Source organism: Molossus molossus, unplaced genomic scaffold, assembly GCF_014108415.1.
Source record: "Molossus molossus isolate mMolMol1 unplaced genomic scaffold, mMolMol1.p scaffold_m16_p_15, whole genome shotgun sequence".
NCBI lineage: Eukaryota > Metazoa > Chordata > Mammalia > Chiroptera > Molossidae > Molossus > Molossus molossus.
Window position 1 is genome coordinate 7,709,542 of NW_023425350.1, and position 18,842 is coordinate 7,728,383.

At 40.3% G+C, this 18,842-nt stretch overlaps 1 protein-coding gene across 3 annotated transcripts in view; it reads right to left on the reverse strand.

Annotated features, from left to right (window-relative positions):
- The window catches only part of NBAS (NBAS subunit of NRZ tethering complex), a 291,645-nt gene that overhangs the window by 147,594 nt on the left and 125,209 nt on the right, over positions 1-18,842 (reverse strand). For all 3 annotated transcript variants that reach the window (XM_036262542.1, XM_036262544.1, XM_036262543.1), the window contains 3 exons: positions 10,400-10,533; positions 6,128-6,190; positions 3,676-3,798 (listed from right to left, as the gene is read on the reverse strand). In XM_036262542.1, coding sequence (XP_036118435.1) covers positions 3,676-3,798; positions 6,128-6,190; positions 10,400-10,533 — 320 coding nt within the window. The remainder of the gene's footprint in view (positions 1-3,675; positions 3,799-6,127; positions 6,191-10,399; positions 10,534-18,842) is intronic.

Below are 18,842 nucleotides of genomic sequence, written 5' to 3' on the forward strand. Positions count from 1 at the left end.
TCGCTTAAACAAAAATGTCCGCAAAGACGCTCCCCCCATTTCTCTGGTATAAAATAATATTCAATAAATGTAAGTAAACGAATCTGAAAGTTACGAAGTTATCTGGTTTGTTTTTGTCATCAGACACACGATTACTGACATCATCTCCTAGGAGGAAGACTTGCTTTAATCCTCTCTGCCTCTTTTGAATGTTCACCTTCAGTAAATCAACAGGATCTTGGAATCACCATTTACGTTTACTTTCTAGTCTTGAACTCCCGCATAATCCTGAATCTCATTGTTTGAAAAGGCAGACTTTGTTTTGTGTTGTGGTATTTGTCAATAACCAAATCAATGTTTCTTTTTCATGCACCTTTTCCTTATGCATTAAAAACAGGGCAAATCAACTGCTTGTGTCTAACAGCATTGCTACGGGAGGAAAAGTGCATATTTAGAATCATTCCTGTGAGGATTCTAGTCTGCAGGAATTTTTCACCTAAAACTATTAATAAGCATTTGCTACATTTGCTCATAGCATTTTATATTTATTACACAAAATAAGCAATTACTTCCATCCCACATGCAATAAAGCATAAAAGGACCCCCACACCCTGGCATACAAATGCAGAAAACTGATATATTTGCCTGTCTTCCAGGATAATCCCTGAAATGTTGCCATCAGTGAGACCCTGGTATGTGAACTCTTTCAGTGGGCTTCAAAGAATTATAGGTTCTTTCAGATTTGGCCGCAGAGAAGTGGCAAAACGTTTGATAAAGTGAGTGTCCACCTGGCACCTGCCCGATGCAATCAGACCTAGGTACTGTCCAGCTGAATTCCGTTCCCACCGCCCAGCTGTTCTTCTGGAAGCCATCGGCGCCAGGACAGATGGCAGCATTGCTTTCTCACACATGGCTAGCCGTCAGTACAGGTTCTAATTAAAACGGACTACAGGACATTATTTACAATGGCCTTTTCCGAATACGTTCAGTAAGTAAGAACCAAGAGCAGAACTTGAAGGCACTATAAGAGAGGTGTGCAAATTAACAGAGAGATCTCTGAATACAAACATCATGTTGCAGTTACAGCTTTGCAACAGAAGTGCATTTTCCAGGGAAAAACAGTATTACACTCGAGATGGTAACACTTGACTTGTGGCAGATTAAAAGAAATTTAGAACGTGCACAAGAATGGTCCATAGGTGCAAAGCTACTGTAGCATATGTGAGATGATTAAGACTCATCTCCAGTTGACAGCTTTGAAAAGAGCAGCCATTATCTTACACATTCGCAGAGAGCAGAACGCCAGGAACAGAAAGCAACTGCAGGACCTCAGAAGTGTCCGAGGGGCTCAGTGGGGAGACAGTGGATAACCTAGCAGCCACAACAGAGCTTTCTTACACAACAGCAGGGTCTAGAGTTGGCATGATCAGAAATATTGACCATTCGGTTGTAGTCGTGAAGAAATCTTAAGACATAAGTTGCCAAAACCTTCTAAAATTACCCAATAATTACTGAGAGAGGACCGCTGCTGCGAGAGGTCCCACATCAGATGTATGGGGACTATAACACTTGCCCTGGAGGAGCGTGTGCACTGAGGCTCTTCTTGCAGGAGTCACCCGCGAGACATGGGTTCTCTCATCTGCCATCTGAGGGCTGGTATTGCATGAGGTCAGGTATAATGGGCATTAATTCCCTTACAGTCCCAGTATAATGGAGCAGCACTGGCAGCTTGGGTCTCTCCAAATCAGATCTTGACAGAAAGGCCCAACTTATATGCTGCCTACAAGCAACGCACTTCAAATACAAAAACACAAATTAATTAAAAGTAAAAGATATATCACGCTAACGGGAGGAGCTATGAACCATGCTGTATATATTTTGTCTACCACAAAATATACCGTGCTGACACCAATAAAAAGAAAGAGAAAAATAAATAACAAGCATACACATGGAAAAGAAAGAAATAAAGCCATCTCTGATCATAGATGACGTGATCCTGTATACAGAACATCCTATGGAATCTGCAAAAAAGAAACCTATTGGAGCTAATAAATGAATCCGGCAAAATTGGAAGACACAAGATGAATATATCAAAATTCAATTGTATTTCTACACATTAGGAATGAGCAATCCAAATATGAAATAAAAAAAAAAAAAAAACTCCATTTACAATAACACCCAAAAGAATAAAGTAGTTAGGAATAAACTTAACAGAATAAGTACGAGACTTATCCACTGAAAACTGCAAAGATCAGTAAAAGAAATGAAAGACCTAAGTAAATGAAAAGACATCCTGAGTTAACTGATTGGAAGACTTAAGACTGATTTAAGATAGCAATAATCTCCAAATTAATCTATAAACTCAACATAATCCCTATTAAAAAAATAGAACAAATGTTTTTGCAGAAAATGACGAACTAATTCTAAAATTCATATGTAAATACAAAGACCCCAAAATAAACAAAACAACTTGGAAAAAGAAAAACAAAGATGGGAGACTAATATTATCTAATTTTAAGACCTACTATATAAAATCTACAAAGCTATAAAATTTTGCTAGAAATGGTAGGAGAAAATCTTTGTGATAACAGTTTCTCAATATGATGTCGAAAGTACAATCAAAAAAGAAGAAAATGAATAAACTGGACTTCGACAAATTTTAAAAGTATGCTCTTTAAGAGACACAGGTAAACGAATGAAGAGACAAGGCACAGGCAACAAAAAGTCTTTGCAGAGCATATCTAACAAAAGACTTGTAGCCTGAATATATAAGAAAACTCAAAATTAATAAGTAAACAAACAACCTAATTTTTTAAATGATCAAAGAAGATATATACATGGCAAATAAGCAGATAAAAAGGCATTCAACATTATTACTTATTAGAGAAAGCTAGTAAAACCAAACTTAGATACCACTACATACATCAGTCAGAATGCTCAGCTTAGAAAGACCAACCACATCGAGTGTTGGTGAGATGTGGAATGAGTGGACCCTCCTACAAGACCAGATAGAAAACAGAATGGTACAACACTGTGGAAGACAGTTTGACAGTTTTTTAAAAAGTTAACCATCCACCTACCAAATGATCCTACCATTCCATTCATAGATTCCTCCAAACGAAAGTACGTTTCCATATAAGGTTGGTACATGAAATTCACAGCTTTATTTGTAAAAGCCAGAACTCAAAACAAGCCAAATGTCCATCAACAGGTGAATAAACAAAGTGTGATAAATCCATACAATGGAATACTATTGAGCAAATAAAATGGAATAAATTATAGACCCATGATATAACATGGATGAATCACAAAATAATTATGCTGAGTGAAAGAAGCCAACCTCCACCCCCAAAAAAAGTGTGTACTATATGATTCCTTATACATAAAATTCTAGGAAATGCAAAGTAATATATAGGGACAAGAACGCAGGTCAGTGGAAGCCTGGCAAGGGGACGGAATGTGATGGAAAGAAGCAGTAGGAGGGAATTACAAAGGGGCAAGGAAGGCTTGTAGGGTTATGGATATGCTTATTAGCTTGAATGGAATGGTTTCATGGAGATATACATATATCAAAACTTATCAAATTCTACTCTTTAAATATGTACAATTATTTATGGGTCATTTATAACTCAATTCAGTTTTTAAAAAAGCAGTATTTTTCATCATAGACAAGGATCAATTAATTTTTTTACTCACTTCCGACCGGTGTGCCTGGTCAATCTGACCATCAGCTTGCGTGCCTCTTCTGAGCTAGACTGAGTGTTTTTAACAAATGAAATTGGTTTCTCAAGTCCATGTTTCTCCAAAATCTCTGACACACTGGAAGTGAAAAAAGATTTTTTAAAAATCTTGCTACCAAATAAAGTCTAAGCATCTTAAATATATAAGTAGTAGTTATTTACTGTCTAAAAAAAAAAAAATAGAATGACACAATTTTATATATTACATTAATTCTCAGACAAAAAAAAAAAAAGCTCATAATTATATATAAAATCTGATTTCCCCTACTGACTTTTACTACAATATACTTGGAAGAAGTAACACTTTTTTTTTTAAAGGATAACATTTCCTTCTCTCCAAATCTTTTAGAACAATTTCCTGTCCTCTAAAAGCTCCAAGTCAGTAAAATAAACCAAATCTATAATTTCAATACCCAGCTTTAACTCAACAATCCAATTGAGTATTTTGTTATAGGCAAGGCTGCTAAAAAAGCAATAAGCAAAGAATTTCATAGTTGAAAAGCCATGGAAATATCATATGGCTCAATCTCCCTCAAGAATCCATTCTATAAAAATACAAAATATATTGCGAACTTTTCTTGGTCTCATATGAATCTTCCTGAGATATCCCATTCCATAACCATCAGTACGATACAAACCTGGGCCATCTCACCAAACTTCACACTTACAAATTTACTACTACTGGGCTTATAAAGAAGCTGAAGAGAATTCAATCAGTCTTCATAAACACAGGTTTAACGGGTCATGTCACTTGCTGTTATGTATGTTAAAACATGTATCACCTATTAATGGCTATGAGTTGAAACAGGACTAAAAAGTTCTTCTTCTAAAAGGTCAGTAAATTAAGCTCAACAGTGAAAGAGCTGGGTATCATGCAGAACCTCTAGGACGTGCCTGCTTCCTTGAGGCATTGAGAGCACAATGTGACTTTGAGGAACACACACAGTTAAACCAGTAACACGGTAAAATCAACTGTGTTTACTGCACCATAGACTTTGCAGGAGCTCCTCTCCATTTCATTAGGGAGACAAGGGTAACCACGCAGATTTTAAGGAAGGAATCTGGACAGACTTGACCAAGTGAACTTTATTCCAACTATGCTCAATTTTTCAGGGAGGTTGAGGAGAGGAGATACACAAGCCAACCTATAATAGGAAAGCTTGATTTATGAAACATTCAAGAAAAAAACTGTATAACTTTCAGAACAGAGGGTAACAAAAATCAGGCAAGGTAATAATAGAGGTCCCGAGGAAACTGAACAGTTAATTCTTCGTTAAACTCACATATTATGGTACACAAGAAAGAACATGTTTCCTTAAATACAACTCAAAATATCTTTACACTAAGGTCCTTTTATTTTAATGAAACAAATTTCAAATTAGTAGATTCCAAATTATTACACTTTACATATTACCACTATAAAGCAATGTTATCTATAATTCCTATAATTACATATTGGAAGAACAAAGTTTATTACTCCTAAAATTTTATTTTTTATTTATTTATTTTTTATCCTCACCTGAGGACATTTTTTGCATTTATCTTCAGACAGAGCAGGAGGGAGAGAGGGGTGAAGAGAGAGAAACATCGATGTGAGAGAGACACATGGAGTGAGTGGCTGCCACCCACATGACCCCAACTGGGCCGGGGACAAACCGCAACCAAGGTACGTGCCCTCAGCGGGAACCAAACCCAGGACTCTCTGGTCCACAGGCCGATGCTCTAACTGCTGAACCAACCAGCCAGGGCTAAAATCTTATTTTTTATACAAATATTTAAAAATTACACACAAGCATAATTACATATACATAATAAAAATAAATACTAGTAAACAATATCAGACTTCCTAAATGGCAAATTGGGAAATTTCAGTCTCCAAAAGAGACAGTTTGATTTTTCATTCTGACAGGGAAAGAATGTTACTACAGTTACTTAAAGTTCTAGTGTAGTTTGCTATAAACTAGATGTTCAATCAAATGTATTGTGCCTGAAAAGTTAGAGGAGTATAATAAACACTGTGCAGATAAATGCAATCATTACTGCAGGAACTAATATTTCTTGGGTACCCACTACATGTGAAGTATTTTAAATGCTTAATCTAATGTTAATTCCAAGATCTCATGAGATAGATATCAGAGATATGAAACCCAGGCTGAAAGATCACACACAGGGTGAGTGGCAGCACCTGGATTTGAACACGGGTCTACCAGTTTTCCAAGTCCACGACCTCATTACTCTAGCATTTGTAAAATAAGCTAATAGTACCACTGTTATTAAAAAAATTCACTCACTAATGAGTCAAAGATACACAGGGTTATACTCTAAAGGACTGCTAGGCATATTTAAAGCAATATTCCTGGGCAGACCTCCTTAAGCAGCACAGAGCCACAGACTGTCATTTTTCTCACCTGAGAATTTGTTCCAGTTGGTCTACCATGTCATGAAGAGCAGTGGTTACCTCTGTCTTCGGGCTAAAGGAGTAGAGAAATAAATTAAAATTAAATTCCAGTAGTAGTTTTTAAAAATAAAATTCAAAACTCAAGTGAAAAAAAGAAATGTTTCCCTTGTACTTAATATATCACAATTTTACACTGTCCAGGTGAAATTTCAGTCTTACCTCATTCAGTATCTTTCACGTCTCAAGAGATTAAATTAGAACATAATGGAGCAGAACAATATTCTCTACTATGTGTTAGCAAGATATGGGCAACTATTTTCTAAAGAACTCTAAGTTCAGTTCTGCTAAAAGACAAAAAGAGAATTATAATCAATTGTAGTCTTTTTTTTAAGGAGGAAGAGGGAGACACCATCACTTATTTCTGTTCTTTCAACCAAGGAGATGGGTACGGAAGCGGCCCTGCGTGATGGCTTCCTCCCAGGCTGCCACACCAGCTGGGATGCCCTAGGAAGCTCCCAGCGGGAGTCTAAGTTCCTGGGACTTCTTCATGTCCCCATCCCCTCCGCACCCACATCAGTACGAAAGGACCAGGGGAGAAGAGGCATCAGTGAAAGCAAGCCCTTTCCGAGGGAGGACGCAAGTGGACTGGGGCCCAGGAGAAGCAGCATGGGAACGGCGTGCCCGATGACAGGTGCGGAAGGCAGGTGCCCTATGGCGCGGCACACACAGCGGTGAAGGCAGGGAGTGGGCGGGAAGACTGCTACTGCTGTGAAAGTCCTCCTCCACCCTGCACGAGTCTGTGTCAGCCGCGGAGGGACGCTCTCGACAGAGCCACAGTGCTGATCCGACTGCTCCAGCGGACCGGAGGGTTTTCCAACAAAAGGACCAAGTAAAAACCTTTTGTCTGGACTTGGACAATTAATAATGACCTAACGTGAACACAAAAGCCTCATTATTTTGGAAACTATCAATCGGTCCTGCTCTAAATCTATATCTGGCAGTTATTTAGTGCAATTGACAAAGATTATACTGTCTCTTTGAACCAAAGTTAAGGACTTGGACTAGAGTGATAAATTAGGGTATGTTCCACTGAAGGTCTTTTAAAAGAAAATAAGATCATTTGTCAGATCTAACTTCCATTAACATACTCATTCAGGAATAATATTTTTTTAATTATCAGCTTATAGCTCTACAATAAACATTTATCATTGGCAAAAATACAGCGTTCTTCCTCTGTGAATTGACATTTCCAAACATAACGACAAGTCTCCCAACCGGATGAAGTATGCTGCCTAGGTTGGGTGCATAGGAGTTTAACTCAGTTTAATAAATGACTGCTCATTCTCTAAATGGCAAAACAATATTTAGTTTACTATTTGGTAAGAAACAACCACTTAACCACAAAAAGAAAACCACCCACTCATTGTGAGAATATAAACTGACGACTGGACACAAAAAACAAGAACCACCGGAAATGTTCTGAAGCCCCATATTTTAATACTGGGCTGATCTACAATTATAAACTATTTTTTTTTATTTTAATTATGAAATACATTCATTAAGAAAGAAATGAAACAAGCTGTTTTGTGTGTGTTTACCAAAAAAAAATCTGTTAGACCAGAAATCATTCATCTGAAGCCAAAAAGCTTTTAGCCTCACATACACAGAAGAGGCATTTTTTAGCCTATATGCTCTTTGAAAATGAGCATACTCATTCCCGACCTGTCATGTCTACATAATAAATGTTCTTTGAATATCATCATCCCGTTGACACCATGGCTATCTCCTCATGGTAGACAAATTACTGTTTAAAAATTAACACATAAGCGTATGCTTATTTGATCTTACTGAAAAACAAAGTCTAATACATTTATTTTTTTTTATTATAATTTTTTATAATTTATTATAATTTTTTTATTATACATGCCGGATGTATTATTATACATTGCATTATACATGCAATGATTTTACCTAGGTGATTCCGGGACAACACAGAAGGCTTCAAGCCGACAAGGGCCAAGTCAAGAAGAAAAACGTTACCCACAACGAGTGTTTGCTTTCAGAAGACAGGTTTTCAAGGTCGGGAAAGGTGAGGCAGCCAACGGTTGTGTATCTATTACAAGTCTTCCCGTCTCCTGACTTCAAATCCTTCCTACATCGTTTTAGTTAAAAATCAGAAGGGGGTCATGTCCCTTAGGACGTCCTCACATGAGAACAATAGCTCCCCATCCCCATCCCTTTGTTTTCCTCCAGGATACTGACTTCTCGAAGTAAAAGGACCACGGACTCATAGAACAGCTCCATTGTGTCCTCATCTGGCTGCTTTCTTCATGGTGCCATCTACCTTGTTCCCCTATCCCCTGCCTGTACTGTCAGCCAGAGGTTCAAAGGACGGATCAGATTCAGGTAAACAACCTCACTCCCTCTTGCGGCTCACCAGGCCGCACACACGGCCAGCTTGTCTGACTCCAGGTGCTGCTACTTCTGATACTTGATGGGAGATTTATAAGGGTAAATTCCTCTTTGAAATTACAAACAAACAAAATAAAAATTTTATTTTTTACAAAACCTTTCAGGCATAAAACTAGTATTTCATAGTGGGTTGCAAAATCGGTGATTTCTATCATTCATTTCACACACACATAAAAATCTCCTTGGAAGGAAAAAGGGAGAAAAGGAGAGAGAGGGGGGAGGAAAAAAAAAAGAAGAAACAGAGCATGAGGAGGCCTCCACATCTAAATATCTGGTTTTACAAATGAGGAAACTAAGGACCAGAGAAGTTAAGTGACTTGGTTAAAGTCACAAAGGCTTAGAAACATGTCTACTCATTTCTCATGAGGGCTTTTTCATGTGTGGGCATTAACTTCTCCAGATGTTAAAGCTGTAGCATTTACTAGATTTGAAAGAGAGATGAAAGGAATGAATGTTACCTGACCTCCAGAAAGAAAACATAAATCTAATTTGCATGCAACTAAATGATCTAAAGGCATGTTATATAAATTTCCATTTAAACATAAGCCCAGTTAAAAATTATGTAAATTAATTCCTCAAGGAATTAAAAACAGAACTACCATATAATCCAGCAATTCCACTTCTGGGCACACAGACGAAGGAAGTGAAATCGCCATGTCGAGGAGATATCTGCACCCGTGCTCACAGCAGTATTACTTGCGATAGCTGAGACGCAGAAACAACCTCAGTGTGTGTCCATCAACAGATGAATGGATAAAGAAATGTGGTGTGTACATGTGTGTTGGGGGGGGGGGACAGAGAGAGAGAGAGAGAGAGAGAGAGAGAGAGACATAGCACAATGGAATACTATTCATCCATTAAAAAAGAAGAAAATCCTACCATTTATAGCATGGATGGGGCTGAAGGGCACTATGCTATGTGAAATATGCCAGATAAATAATGTATGTTGTCTGTGGAATTTTTTTAAAACCCCATTAAACTCAAAGTTAAAAGGATCAGATCCGTTGTTATCAGAGGCAGGGAATGGGAGGTGGAGTAATTATATGAAGATGTCAAAAAATACAAATTTCCAGTTATAAGACAAATCAGAACCAGGAAAGTAATGTACAACATGATGACTAGGGTCAATACTGCTGTATGTTATATTTTAAAATTGCTCAGAGAGTAAGTCCTAAAAGATCTCATCACAAGGGGGAAAAAACATTTGTTTTTCTTTCTTTCGTTTGCATCTACATGATGTGACGGATGTTAACTACACTTATTGTGCTGATCATTTCACAGCATATGCAAGTCAGGTCACTATGCTGCACATGTTGAACTTACATGGTGCTGTATGTTAATTAAAGTTCAATGAGAATGAAAGAGAAAAATCAAATGAATTATATATATAAATACATACTACGTAAAGGGATTACTGGAAGGCATGCTCGAAAAACAAACAATTCATAGAAGAAATACAATTAGCCCGCAAATATGGAAAATGATTAATTAGAAACACAACTTAAGACAAAGCTGTATCCTTGTCTATATGTGTTTAAAAAGTATGTTTTGTCGTGGTGACGGTGGTGTTTTTGTTTGCTTTTTAATGGATAATTAATTAATGAGGTTGACAAAATTACAGTGACTTCCCATCTACTGCTAAAAAAACAAAAGTTTATCTGAGGGCAACAGATTTGCAGATTATTTCCTTTTCTTCTTTATACGTTTTCTATTCCCAAAATGCTCTGTAATGAACACTCAGGGAAGCAGCATTTTCATTAACTGCGGGACTGTAAACACATAGTACGACGGGCACAGTGTGGCTTCTCACCCATAGCCCCTTTGTGGCAGGCACTCTAACACGTCGTAGCAAAGGGAGAGCTGGTCACTGCGTTCACAGCCGTAGATGCAGTCCAGAGCCACTGCCATCAGCTGGTCCTGATCGGGGATGATTTTTTGCTGCAGCTAGAGAAAATAAAGCACACGGTGCTGAGTGTCAATAGACCTGCCGTCGCTTTTGCCATAACCCCGCACCACTGCCCACAGGATATTAAATCGGCCAATGATAGTCAGCTGCAGAAACAAATCTTGATATTTCTTTAGCTTACAGACTTTGGGGATGTTTAATAATGCTAAATGAAATCACTTTTTAATTACAGAAGCAGCCAGAAAAGATCATGTGTACCCATAAGCTTTGCATCTGCTGAAAGCAGATTCTTCCATTTACAACCCATTCAGGATAGAAGAGACACAGTAAATTGAAAAGGCAATTCATTAAAAACATTTTTAACCTAAAGCCAAATTTTATGTGTTTCAATTACAAAAATACATAAAATTCCTTAACTAATATTCAGAGATGTTCGGACCTACTATTTTTCAAGATGCTAACAGATCAGTCATTTAACTAAACAGCACTGACATTTTACTCGAAAGAAGTCGCATTGTAATGCAGGAATATTCAGCTCCTGGAATATGCTCCTGATCTCTGATGCAGAATGACAGCTACTTTGGGTCACTTTCTACACAGCACACACCATTTCCCACTGCAGACCCCAGATTCCAATCTTAGAGTTCTGGGACATAAAAATAACAGATCTCTGCCGTGTCATTCCTCGTCTACAAAGCGGAGATGGTAACCACTTCCTAGCAGGTAGCACTGTTTTGTGGATTAAGTAAATTAGTACACGTAGATTGCTTATATTATTACCACCACCGAAAACAAAATGGAAACTTCTAACTATTTCCTTAGAAACTTCTAACTCTTTTCAATGACAAAATAAGTTTAAGATCATTTTTCCATGGCAAGATATATCTGTTTTCAACATTCTATTAGGAACACAAAACAGACAGGAGACTTGATGAAGGGAAATGCCAAACAAAGGCATTTTCTCAGCAGAAAAATCACAGCAGTGGATGGAAAGAAGAAACAGTCAAGGTTACCAGAGGGATAAAGTTTTTATTTAAGTAGTTCAGTTAAAGGATTTATATACCTTTCTTCAAGGTGTTAAGAAAAAAAATATATCATTAATGTGACATCAACCTTTAACAAAAAGTTGCGCATGGTTGCAAAGTGACACACTGGTGAATTGGAGACAAGCAGGTGTCATAAAGGTGTTATTACAGATTGATTAAGATCACTAATTTTTCCTGATCTCTTATCATGTGCCAGCTGCTATTTCTAAGTCTTTTACAGGTATTGGTGCCTAAGCCTAGTGAGCAGTACCAGAAGGTGAGCACTGGTTCTAAGCTGTTTCCTAAGGTGACGAGAGCACAGGGCACAGCACTGGCCGGGTCGCCCAGGAGGCCAACACAGGCCAAGCCGGCCCGACGCAACGCCAGCTCCACGAGCCTTCTGAATCCTTCCCACTCAGGAAGAAGGGGAGGGACTGAGGGAAAACCGGGATAAACCCCTCCCATGTGGTAAGAAAGTGTCCCAGGAAGACAGAAGAAGTGAAACCAGCTTCAGTCGAAGAACAATTTGGGATTGGGGGGTGGGAAGACCCAAGGATGTGGAAGAGGTAGTAAATGGTGATTAAAAAACAACAACAATAAAATAAAGAGGGGAAACAAGGGAACGGTTGGGGAAATGAGCAGAAACAGAAGCCGAGGCCTCGACGCCCCTCCTCGCACCTCTCTGCTTCCTGTCTTCCCTCCCCGAGACTTTCAAGTGATGCCTGAAAGTGCAACGTTCTGGCATCCACGGTTAGTCATATACGGGGTATCCCACAAAACAGGGATACACAAAAGAAGTGCAATTATAAAGCCAGTGTTCATTAAAATACATTTCATTTGCAAAATGTAAGAGAATCTACAGACGCCCTGTGTACATTCGGGGGGACACCCTTACGTTCAGCATCCTCTGCTGGAGACCCTGCGGTGGTCCTTCCAAGTGAAAGGTCGAGAACGAACTCTTTGCCTGGCCTTCACCCAACCATGCTGGTGGTCAGACTATGTCTCCTTGCCCTACTCTGCCCCACATGGAATTCTGCTCCGGAACTTAGACTTGCCCTCTTTAGAACCCCCTAATCATCCAGGTTTGGCTCCACTTGGATTTCACTTCAACTGGACTTTCCCAGTCTGTTTTCTACGGTCACTTGCACATGCTCAGTACATGCTGGCCCAATGAATTAATCCTCATACGATTCTCATGCACAGATCCTTTTTCATCTCTGTATTTCTTTGTTGTTGTTTTTTTCTCTTCTTACTCCATTCCGCATATCTATCTTTTTTTTTTATCCTCACCTGAGGATTATTTATCTTCAGATAGAGTGGGAGGGAGGGAGAGAGAGAAGAAGAGAGAGAGAAACATCAATGAGAGAGGGACACATTAACTGGCTGCCTCCTGCACGACCCCGTCCAGAGCCAGGGACAAACCACAACTGAGGTACATGCCCTTGACTGGAATCGAACCCGCAACTCATTGGTCCACGGGCCAACTCTCTAACCATTGAGCCAAACCAGCCAGGACTCAGCATAGCTATCTTAAGACAATCTATTGTGTATGTAAATCACACTGCTCAAATGTTTAAGACACTTCTCATTCTTGCCTTGTTAGACTCCCTACAAGATGTAAGTTAACTTCATATAGTGTAAGACACACTTTGTTTTACTGCCATTATTCCTGCCTAACATCAGTGGTAAGTATTAAACCACCACTAGATCCACCTCAGGCTAATAGAATAGAGCCCATCTAGGACTTTCTGAGAAGTCAATGAAATAAGTCTTTCCCACCATGCATAGCAAATGACTCTCCATATTGTATAGCAAGGTATACAAATAAAAACAATTTTTTTTTTTTTTTATCCTCACCCGAGGACATTTTTCCATTTTTTGTACAGACAGAGTGGGAGGGAGAGAGAGGAAGAGACAGAGAGAGAAACATCGATGTGAAAGGGACACATCGAGTGGCTGCCACCCGCACAACCAACCAGGGCCGGGGACAAACTGCAACCGAAGTACGTGCCCTTAGCGGGAACCGAACCCGGGTGTCTCCGGACCGCAGGCGGACGCTCTAACCGCTGAGCCAAACTGGCCAGGGCTAAAAAAAAAAATTTTAATTAGTCTTAAAACTATGCACTACAGACAACTAAAAAAAAAAAAAAAACAGATGTTAAGATAGTTGGAAAACACCATAGAATCAACCAATAAAAAAAATTAGTTGACCTTTTCCGTCTCATTTATTTCACTCAGCATGACATTATCAAATCAAGAACCATATGATTTCTCTCACATGTGAACACAAAACAGAAAGCAACAAACGAACAAACAAGCAAACAAAAACTTCACAGACAGACAACAGTGTGGTGGTTACCAGAGGGAAAGCAGGGGGCAGAGGAGGGGTAGAGGGTTTCATATATGGGGACAGAAGAAGACTTGACTTTGAAGGGTGAACACACCATGCATATACAGAGGATGGATTATAGACTTGTACACTTGAAATTTATATAATCTTATTAACCAATGTCACTTCAATAAACTTAATAAAAATTTTGTAAAAATTAGTAAAGTTACGGATACAAAATAACATACAAAATCAACAGATTTCATATAACACACAATAAACAGAAAATCAGGGCAGAGAAAACTCCGTTTATAATAGAAAACAGAGGAAATTAAATGTTTAGAAATAAATTTAACAGGAAATGAGCAAAACCTTTGTGAGGAAAATTTTAAACACTCCTGAAAGGCAGTAAGAAAGACATGAACAAACAGAATGATATCCTCCCTTCCTGAACAGGATGACTGAACATTATAAAGATACTGGCTTCAATAAGTTAATTTATAAATTCAATACAATCACAATAAAAATACTCACAAGTCATCTTATAGAATTAGACAAGTGAATGTTGACGTTCAGGTGGGAAAACAAACATAAAAGGAGCCAAAAAAGAAAAAAAAAAAAAAAACCCTACAAGGAGTATTCCCTCTCTCAGATTTAAAAACTACAAAATCTCTGTAGTAAAGCCGTGTGGTACCAGTGCCTGGGCAGGTAAAAAGATCATCAGAACAATACAGAAACTCTAGAATCAGACCCACAGACTTGGTATATCACAAAGGTATCATCTCAAATCACTCAGGTAAAGATCAATTTTTTAATAAATGGTGCTGGGACACCTAGGCAGCCCCTTGGGGAAACACAAAAGTAACTCCCTGTCTCTCATATAATATAAAAAAAAAACCTCCAGATTAAGGCTCTAAACATAAAAATGAAGCCTCGTGGGCGAATGTCCTTTAACCTCGCTGTGGGAAGGCCTTCCTCGGGCTGACTCAGAATACAGAGACAATGAGAGAAAAGGCCGGTCAGTCTGACTACACAGACACAGAGATGATGCTGCGTGACCTAATCCTCCTAAACAGAGTTAGAAGGCAACCTACCAACAGGGAGAAAAATTCACAATATACATCACAGAAAGAGGGATCATTACACTGACATAAGTAAGTGTCTAAAAATAATAAGGCTCAAAGGAACAAAAATCCAAGTGAAAAAATAAGAACAAGGCAGGAATGAACAATGCACCAAAAAAGAGACAATGCCTCTCAAACATGTGACAAAATGTTCAAATTCACTCATCATTAGAGAAATGTGACTATTAGAGGACCCTGGCCTCACTTCAAACTCACCAGCTTAACAGACTCCACCTCTGTCTCAGGTGTAGAACTCACCCCTGCAGAGGTGTTCAACACTGAACCCCAGCCCACAGGAACTCTCTCCCACCCACCTCCCTCTCTGCTTGGCCTGTAGGGATTTCCTCCACTTCCTTATGAGCTCAGCTATGCAGGTAAGCAGATTTTTAAAAAATAATTGAATGAACACATCTAGATATTTTATAGAACAAGGGTTTCTAGATTATCCAGTCAATGATACTGCCAAACACAAAAACTTTATTTTCATCTGTATGTCTTTTTGAGTTTTCTAAATACTCTACAATAGGTAGTAAGTTAGAAAAGGTCATTTAAAAATTTGAAAGTGCCTACTGAATGATGTAATTCAAAAATGAACTGAAAACTTCACCTAAGAAACTGCTGGGCAGTGAATTCCATTTAAAGCTGTTGTTCCGCCCTGGCCAGTTTGGCTCAGCGGTTGGAGCGTCGGCCTGCGGTCCGGAGAGACCTGGGTTCGGTTCCCGCTGGGGGCACGTACTTCGGTTGCAGTTTGTCCCCGGCCCTGGTTGGTCATGCGGGTGGCAGCCACTCGATGTGTCCCTTCACGTCGATGTTTCTCTCTCTCTCTCCCTTCCTCTCTCTCCCTCCCACTCTATCTGTACAAAAGATGGAAAAATATCCTCGGGTGAGGATAAAAAAATAAAAAATAAATAAAAATAAATAAAGCTGTTGTTCCTAACCCTAGCATCAGGATCACTGGATGAATTGGAAAATGCACATCACAGAAATGCCTGCTCCCCAAATTCTAATCTATTATGTATATGGGTTGGGCCTAGAAAATATATTTTATTAACAAAAAAATTCACACAGTCTGATGCACCAATGCATTCCTAGGGTATAGGCTAGAAGACAGAGAACAAGAGGAGAAGGAAGAATATTTTATTCCTAATCATCTCTATCCAGTTTCACTTTCCAAAGGCAGATCAAGCAAAGAGCAAAGGCCTAAAATCATAGATGAGTGCTTTAAGATGTTATAAAAAGGAAGAAAAGTTTGAGGCACACGAGAATGTAAAAATGACAAGTCTGTATCTGTATTCTTGTTCCCGATTATACACTCCCGTCTTCCTAAGAAAAGGATTGTTCTTCTCTGCTCTGGTAACATCAGGACCAGCATGTACCTCCTCTGGCCTGTGACATGAGAGGAAGTAATCCGAACCCTTTTGAGCTAAACCTTGAAGAACCACTGAGTGGTCCGCTTTGCTCTTTTTCTTGGGCCACGAGCGAGAGAAGGGCATGGCTCTTTCGGCCCGAGTCCTGGAATGAATAAGACATGGAACACTGCAGAGGCCCAACCAGTCCATATGACACTTGAGAAATGAATATTTCCTGTTGTAAGCTACTAAGATTTAGAGGTCACTTGTTAATTCAGTATAATTTAGCCTAAGCTGTCAAATACAGAAATCATTGTCCCGCCCCACCGCTGTGGCTCAGTGGTTGAGCGTTGACCCGTGCGCCAAGAGGATGCTGGTTCAATTCCCAGTCAGGGCACATGCCCAGGCTGTGCGCCCGATCCCCAGTGGGGGGCATGCAGGAGGTGGCCAATCAATGTTCTCTTTCATCGATGTTTCTATTTCTCTCTCCCTCTCCTTTCCTCTCTCTCCTTACAAAAAAAATATATATATATATATATATATCAGTAAAGAAAAAAAGAAATCATTGTCCCTACTGTATTACTAAAAATACTCTGTGCATGATTCATGGCAGATCCCAGGTACACTTTTTTCATAAACAAGCCAGTAAAATAAAAGCAATGCTCTAAGCACATTCCTAGTAAAGCATCAGATGTAAACAAGTCATCTAAAGCATCACAATAAAACCCAATTTCCATCCGTCGTTCGTTCATTCATTCACTCACTCGCCCTGCCACAATTTACCAAGCGCATGCTCTCTCCAAGGCTCCGTGTCAGCCCCTTGCAGTAACAAATCCGGAAGACAGAGAACATGCACAGGAAACAGGGAGGGAGAGGCAAGCATGTGAACAAACATCACAGCCCAGTCTGAGACGGGTTAGCAGAGGAAGGAGCAGACCTGTCCTATCACAGATAGACCATGGAGGTTCACGGAGAGGAAATCTTAGGGAGCAGGGTCCTGAAGGAGGGGGGCAGAGGTGAGAAGTTCGGAACCAGTGACCTAGTGCACTGGTGAAGGGGGTGAGGCTGAAGAGGCAGGCCAGAGCAGACCAAAAGAACCTCAGGCCACCCCAGAAAGCCCAGGGTGACCCTGGGCAATGGCAGTCACGGAGGTGCCACGGAGGGCGACATGAACAGACGTGTGCGGCAGAAAGGCAGCCCCGGAGAAACCGGGGGCTGGACTGGAGAAGAAGGGCCAGCAGCACCATTGCTCTCTCCTGCGATGCTGACGCTGTTTCTCAGGCTATATGTTTTATTCAAAAGGCACAGGCTAAAATGCCAAGTAAAATAACAAAAAATTGACTATATACAAAGGATTTATAAGACTGTAAGGAAGAAGTATCACAAACAAGATTACTGACAAGAATTTAAAGTCCCTTCCTTCTTCCTCATAAAACATTCATAGTCAATCCATCCTGCTTCTCACAGTGTTCTGCTGGCACAAGCAACCCGCCCCGGCTCACGGGAAGCTCCCGGATTTAAAATCAGAATACTAAGTAGTAGCTGCACATGAGAAGGTGGGAAACTGTAAACAGCCAATGAACAGATACATCTCTGACAAGTGAGCCTTCCAGAAACAAACAATGTGTCGGGTTCACAGAAACGCTTCCCTTCTCATCCTGCTTATCCTGGTCAGGACCGCGCGCCTCAGGGGACTTCAGACTCTGCCAGCAAAGGCTGCACAAGGAAGGGCACTCGGGCAGAGCCGCGGGTGGGAAGGGGCCATAAAGGACCTCGGCTTAAGTCCGGGGCTCACGCACAGAGGTCTGCGCCTGGAGACTGCCCTGCTGCTGGACCCTCTGGGGGAGGGAGCCGCCAGCCCGCCAACCACTGGCGGACCCCGGGCATGAGGGGGTCTGCTTTGCAGAGGTGCGCCCTTAGCTAAAGACTCACCGCCGGTCTGCTTTGCAGAGGTGCGCCCTTAGCTAAACGGCTCACCGCTGGCAAACCCGGACCGCTAGATACAGCGCTAGCAATGAAGTCATCTTAAGCGAACAGAGTTATTAAGAATAGTTACAAGATCTCCCTGTGGGGTCCTAAAGATTTTCACAAGTATTTTGAAGGTCCTCAAGGGCAGGAATCTCTTCTTCTAACGCTGGTGTTACGGTAAATCTCATGGCTAAGAACGTAACTGTGAGATCAGAATGCGTGAGCCCGGGTTCCACTCCTTACTATGGGACCCGGGCAACTGCATAACCTCTATCACAACTTTCGTTTCCCATGACATGATATAATAAAAATATCTACCTCAGCCCTGGCCGGTTTGGCTCAGCAGTTAGAGCGTCGGCCCGTGGACCAGAGTCTCGGGTTTGATTTTGGTCAAGAGCAGGTACCTCAGTTGCGGTTCAGTCCCCGGCCCGGGTCGGGGTTGTGCGGGAGGCAACCAGTCAATGAGTCTCTCTCACATCAATGTGTGTGTGTCTCTTTCTCTCCCTCCATCCTTCCCTCCTTCCCACTCTATCTGAAGATAAATGGAAAATT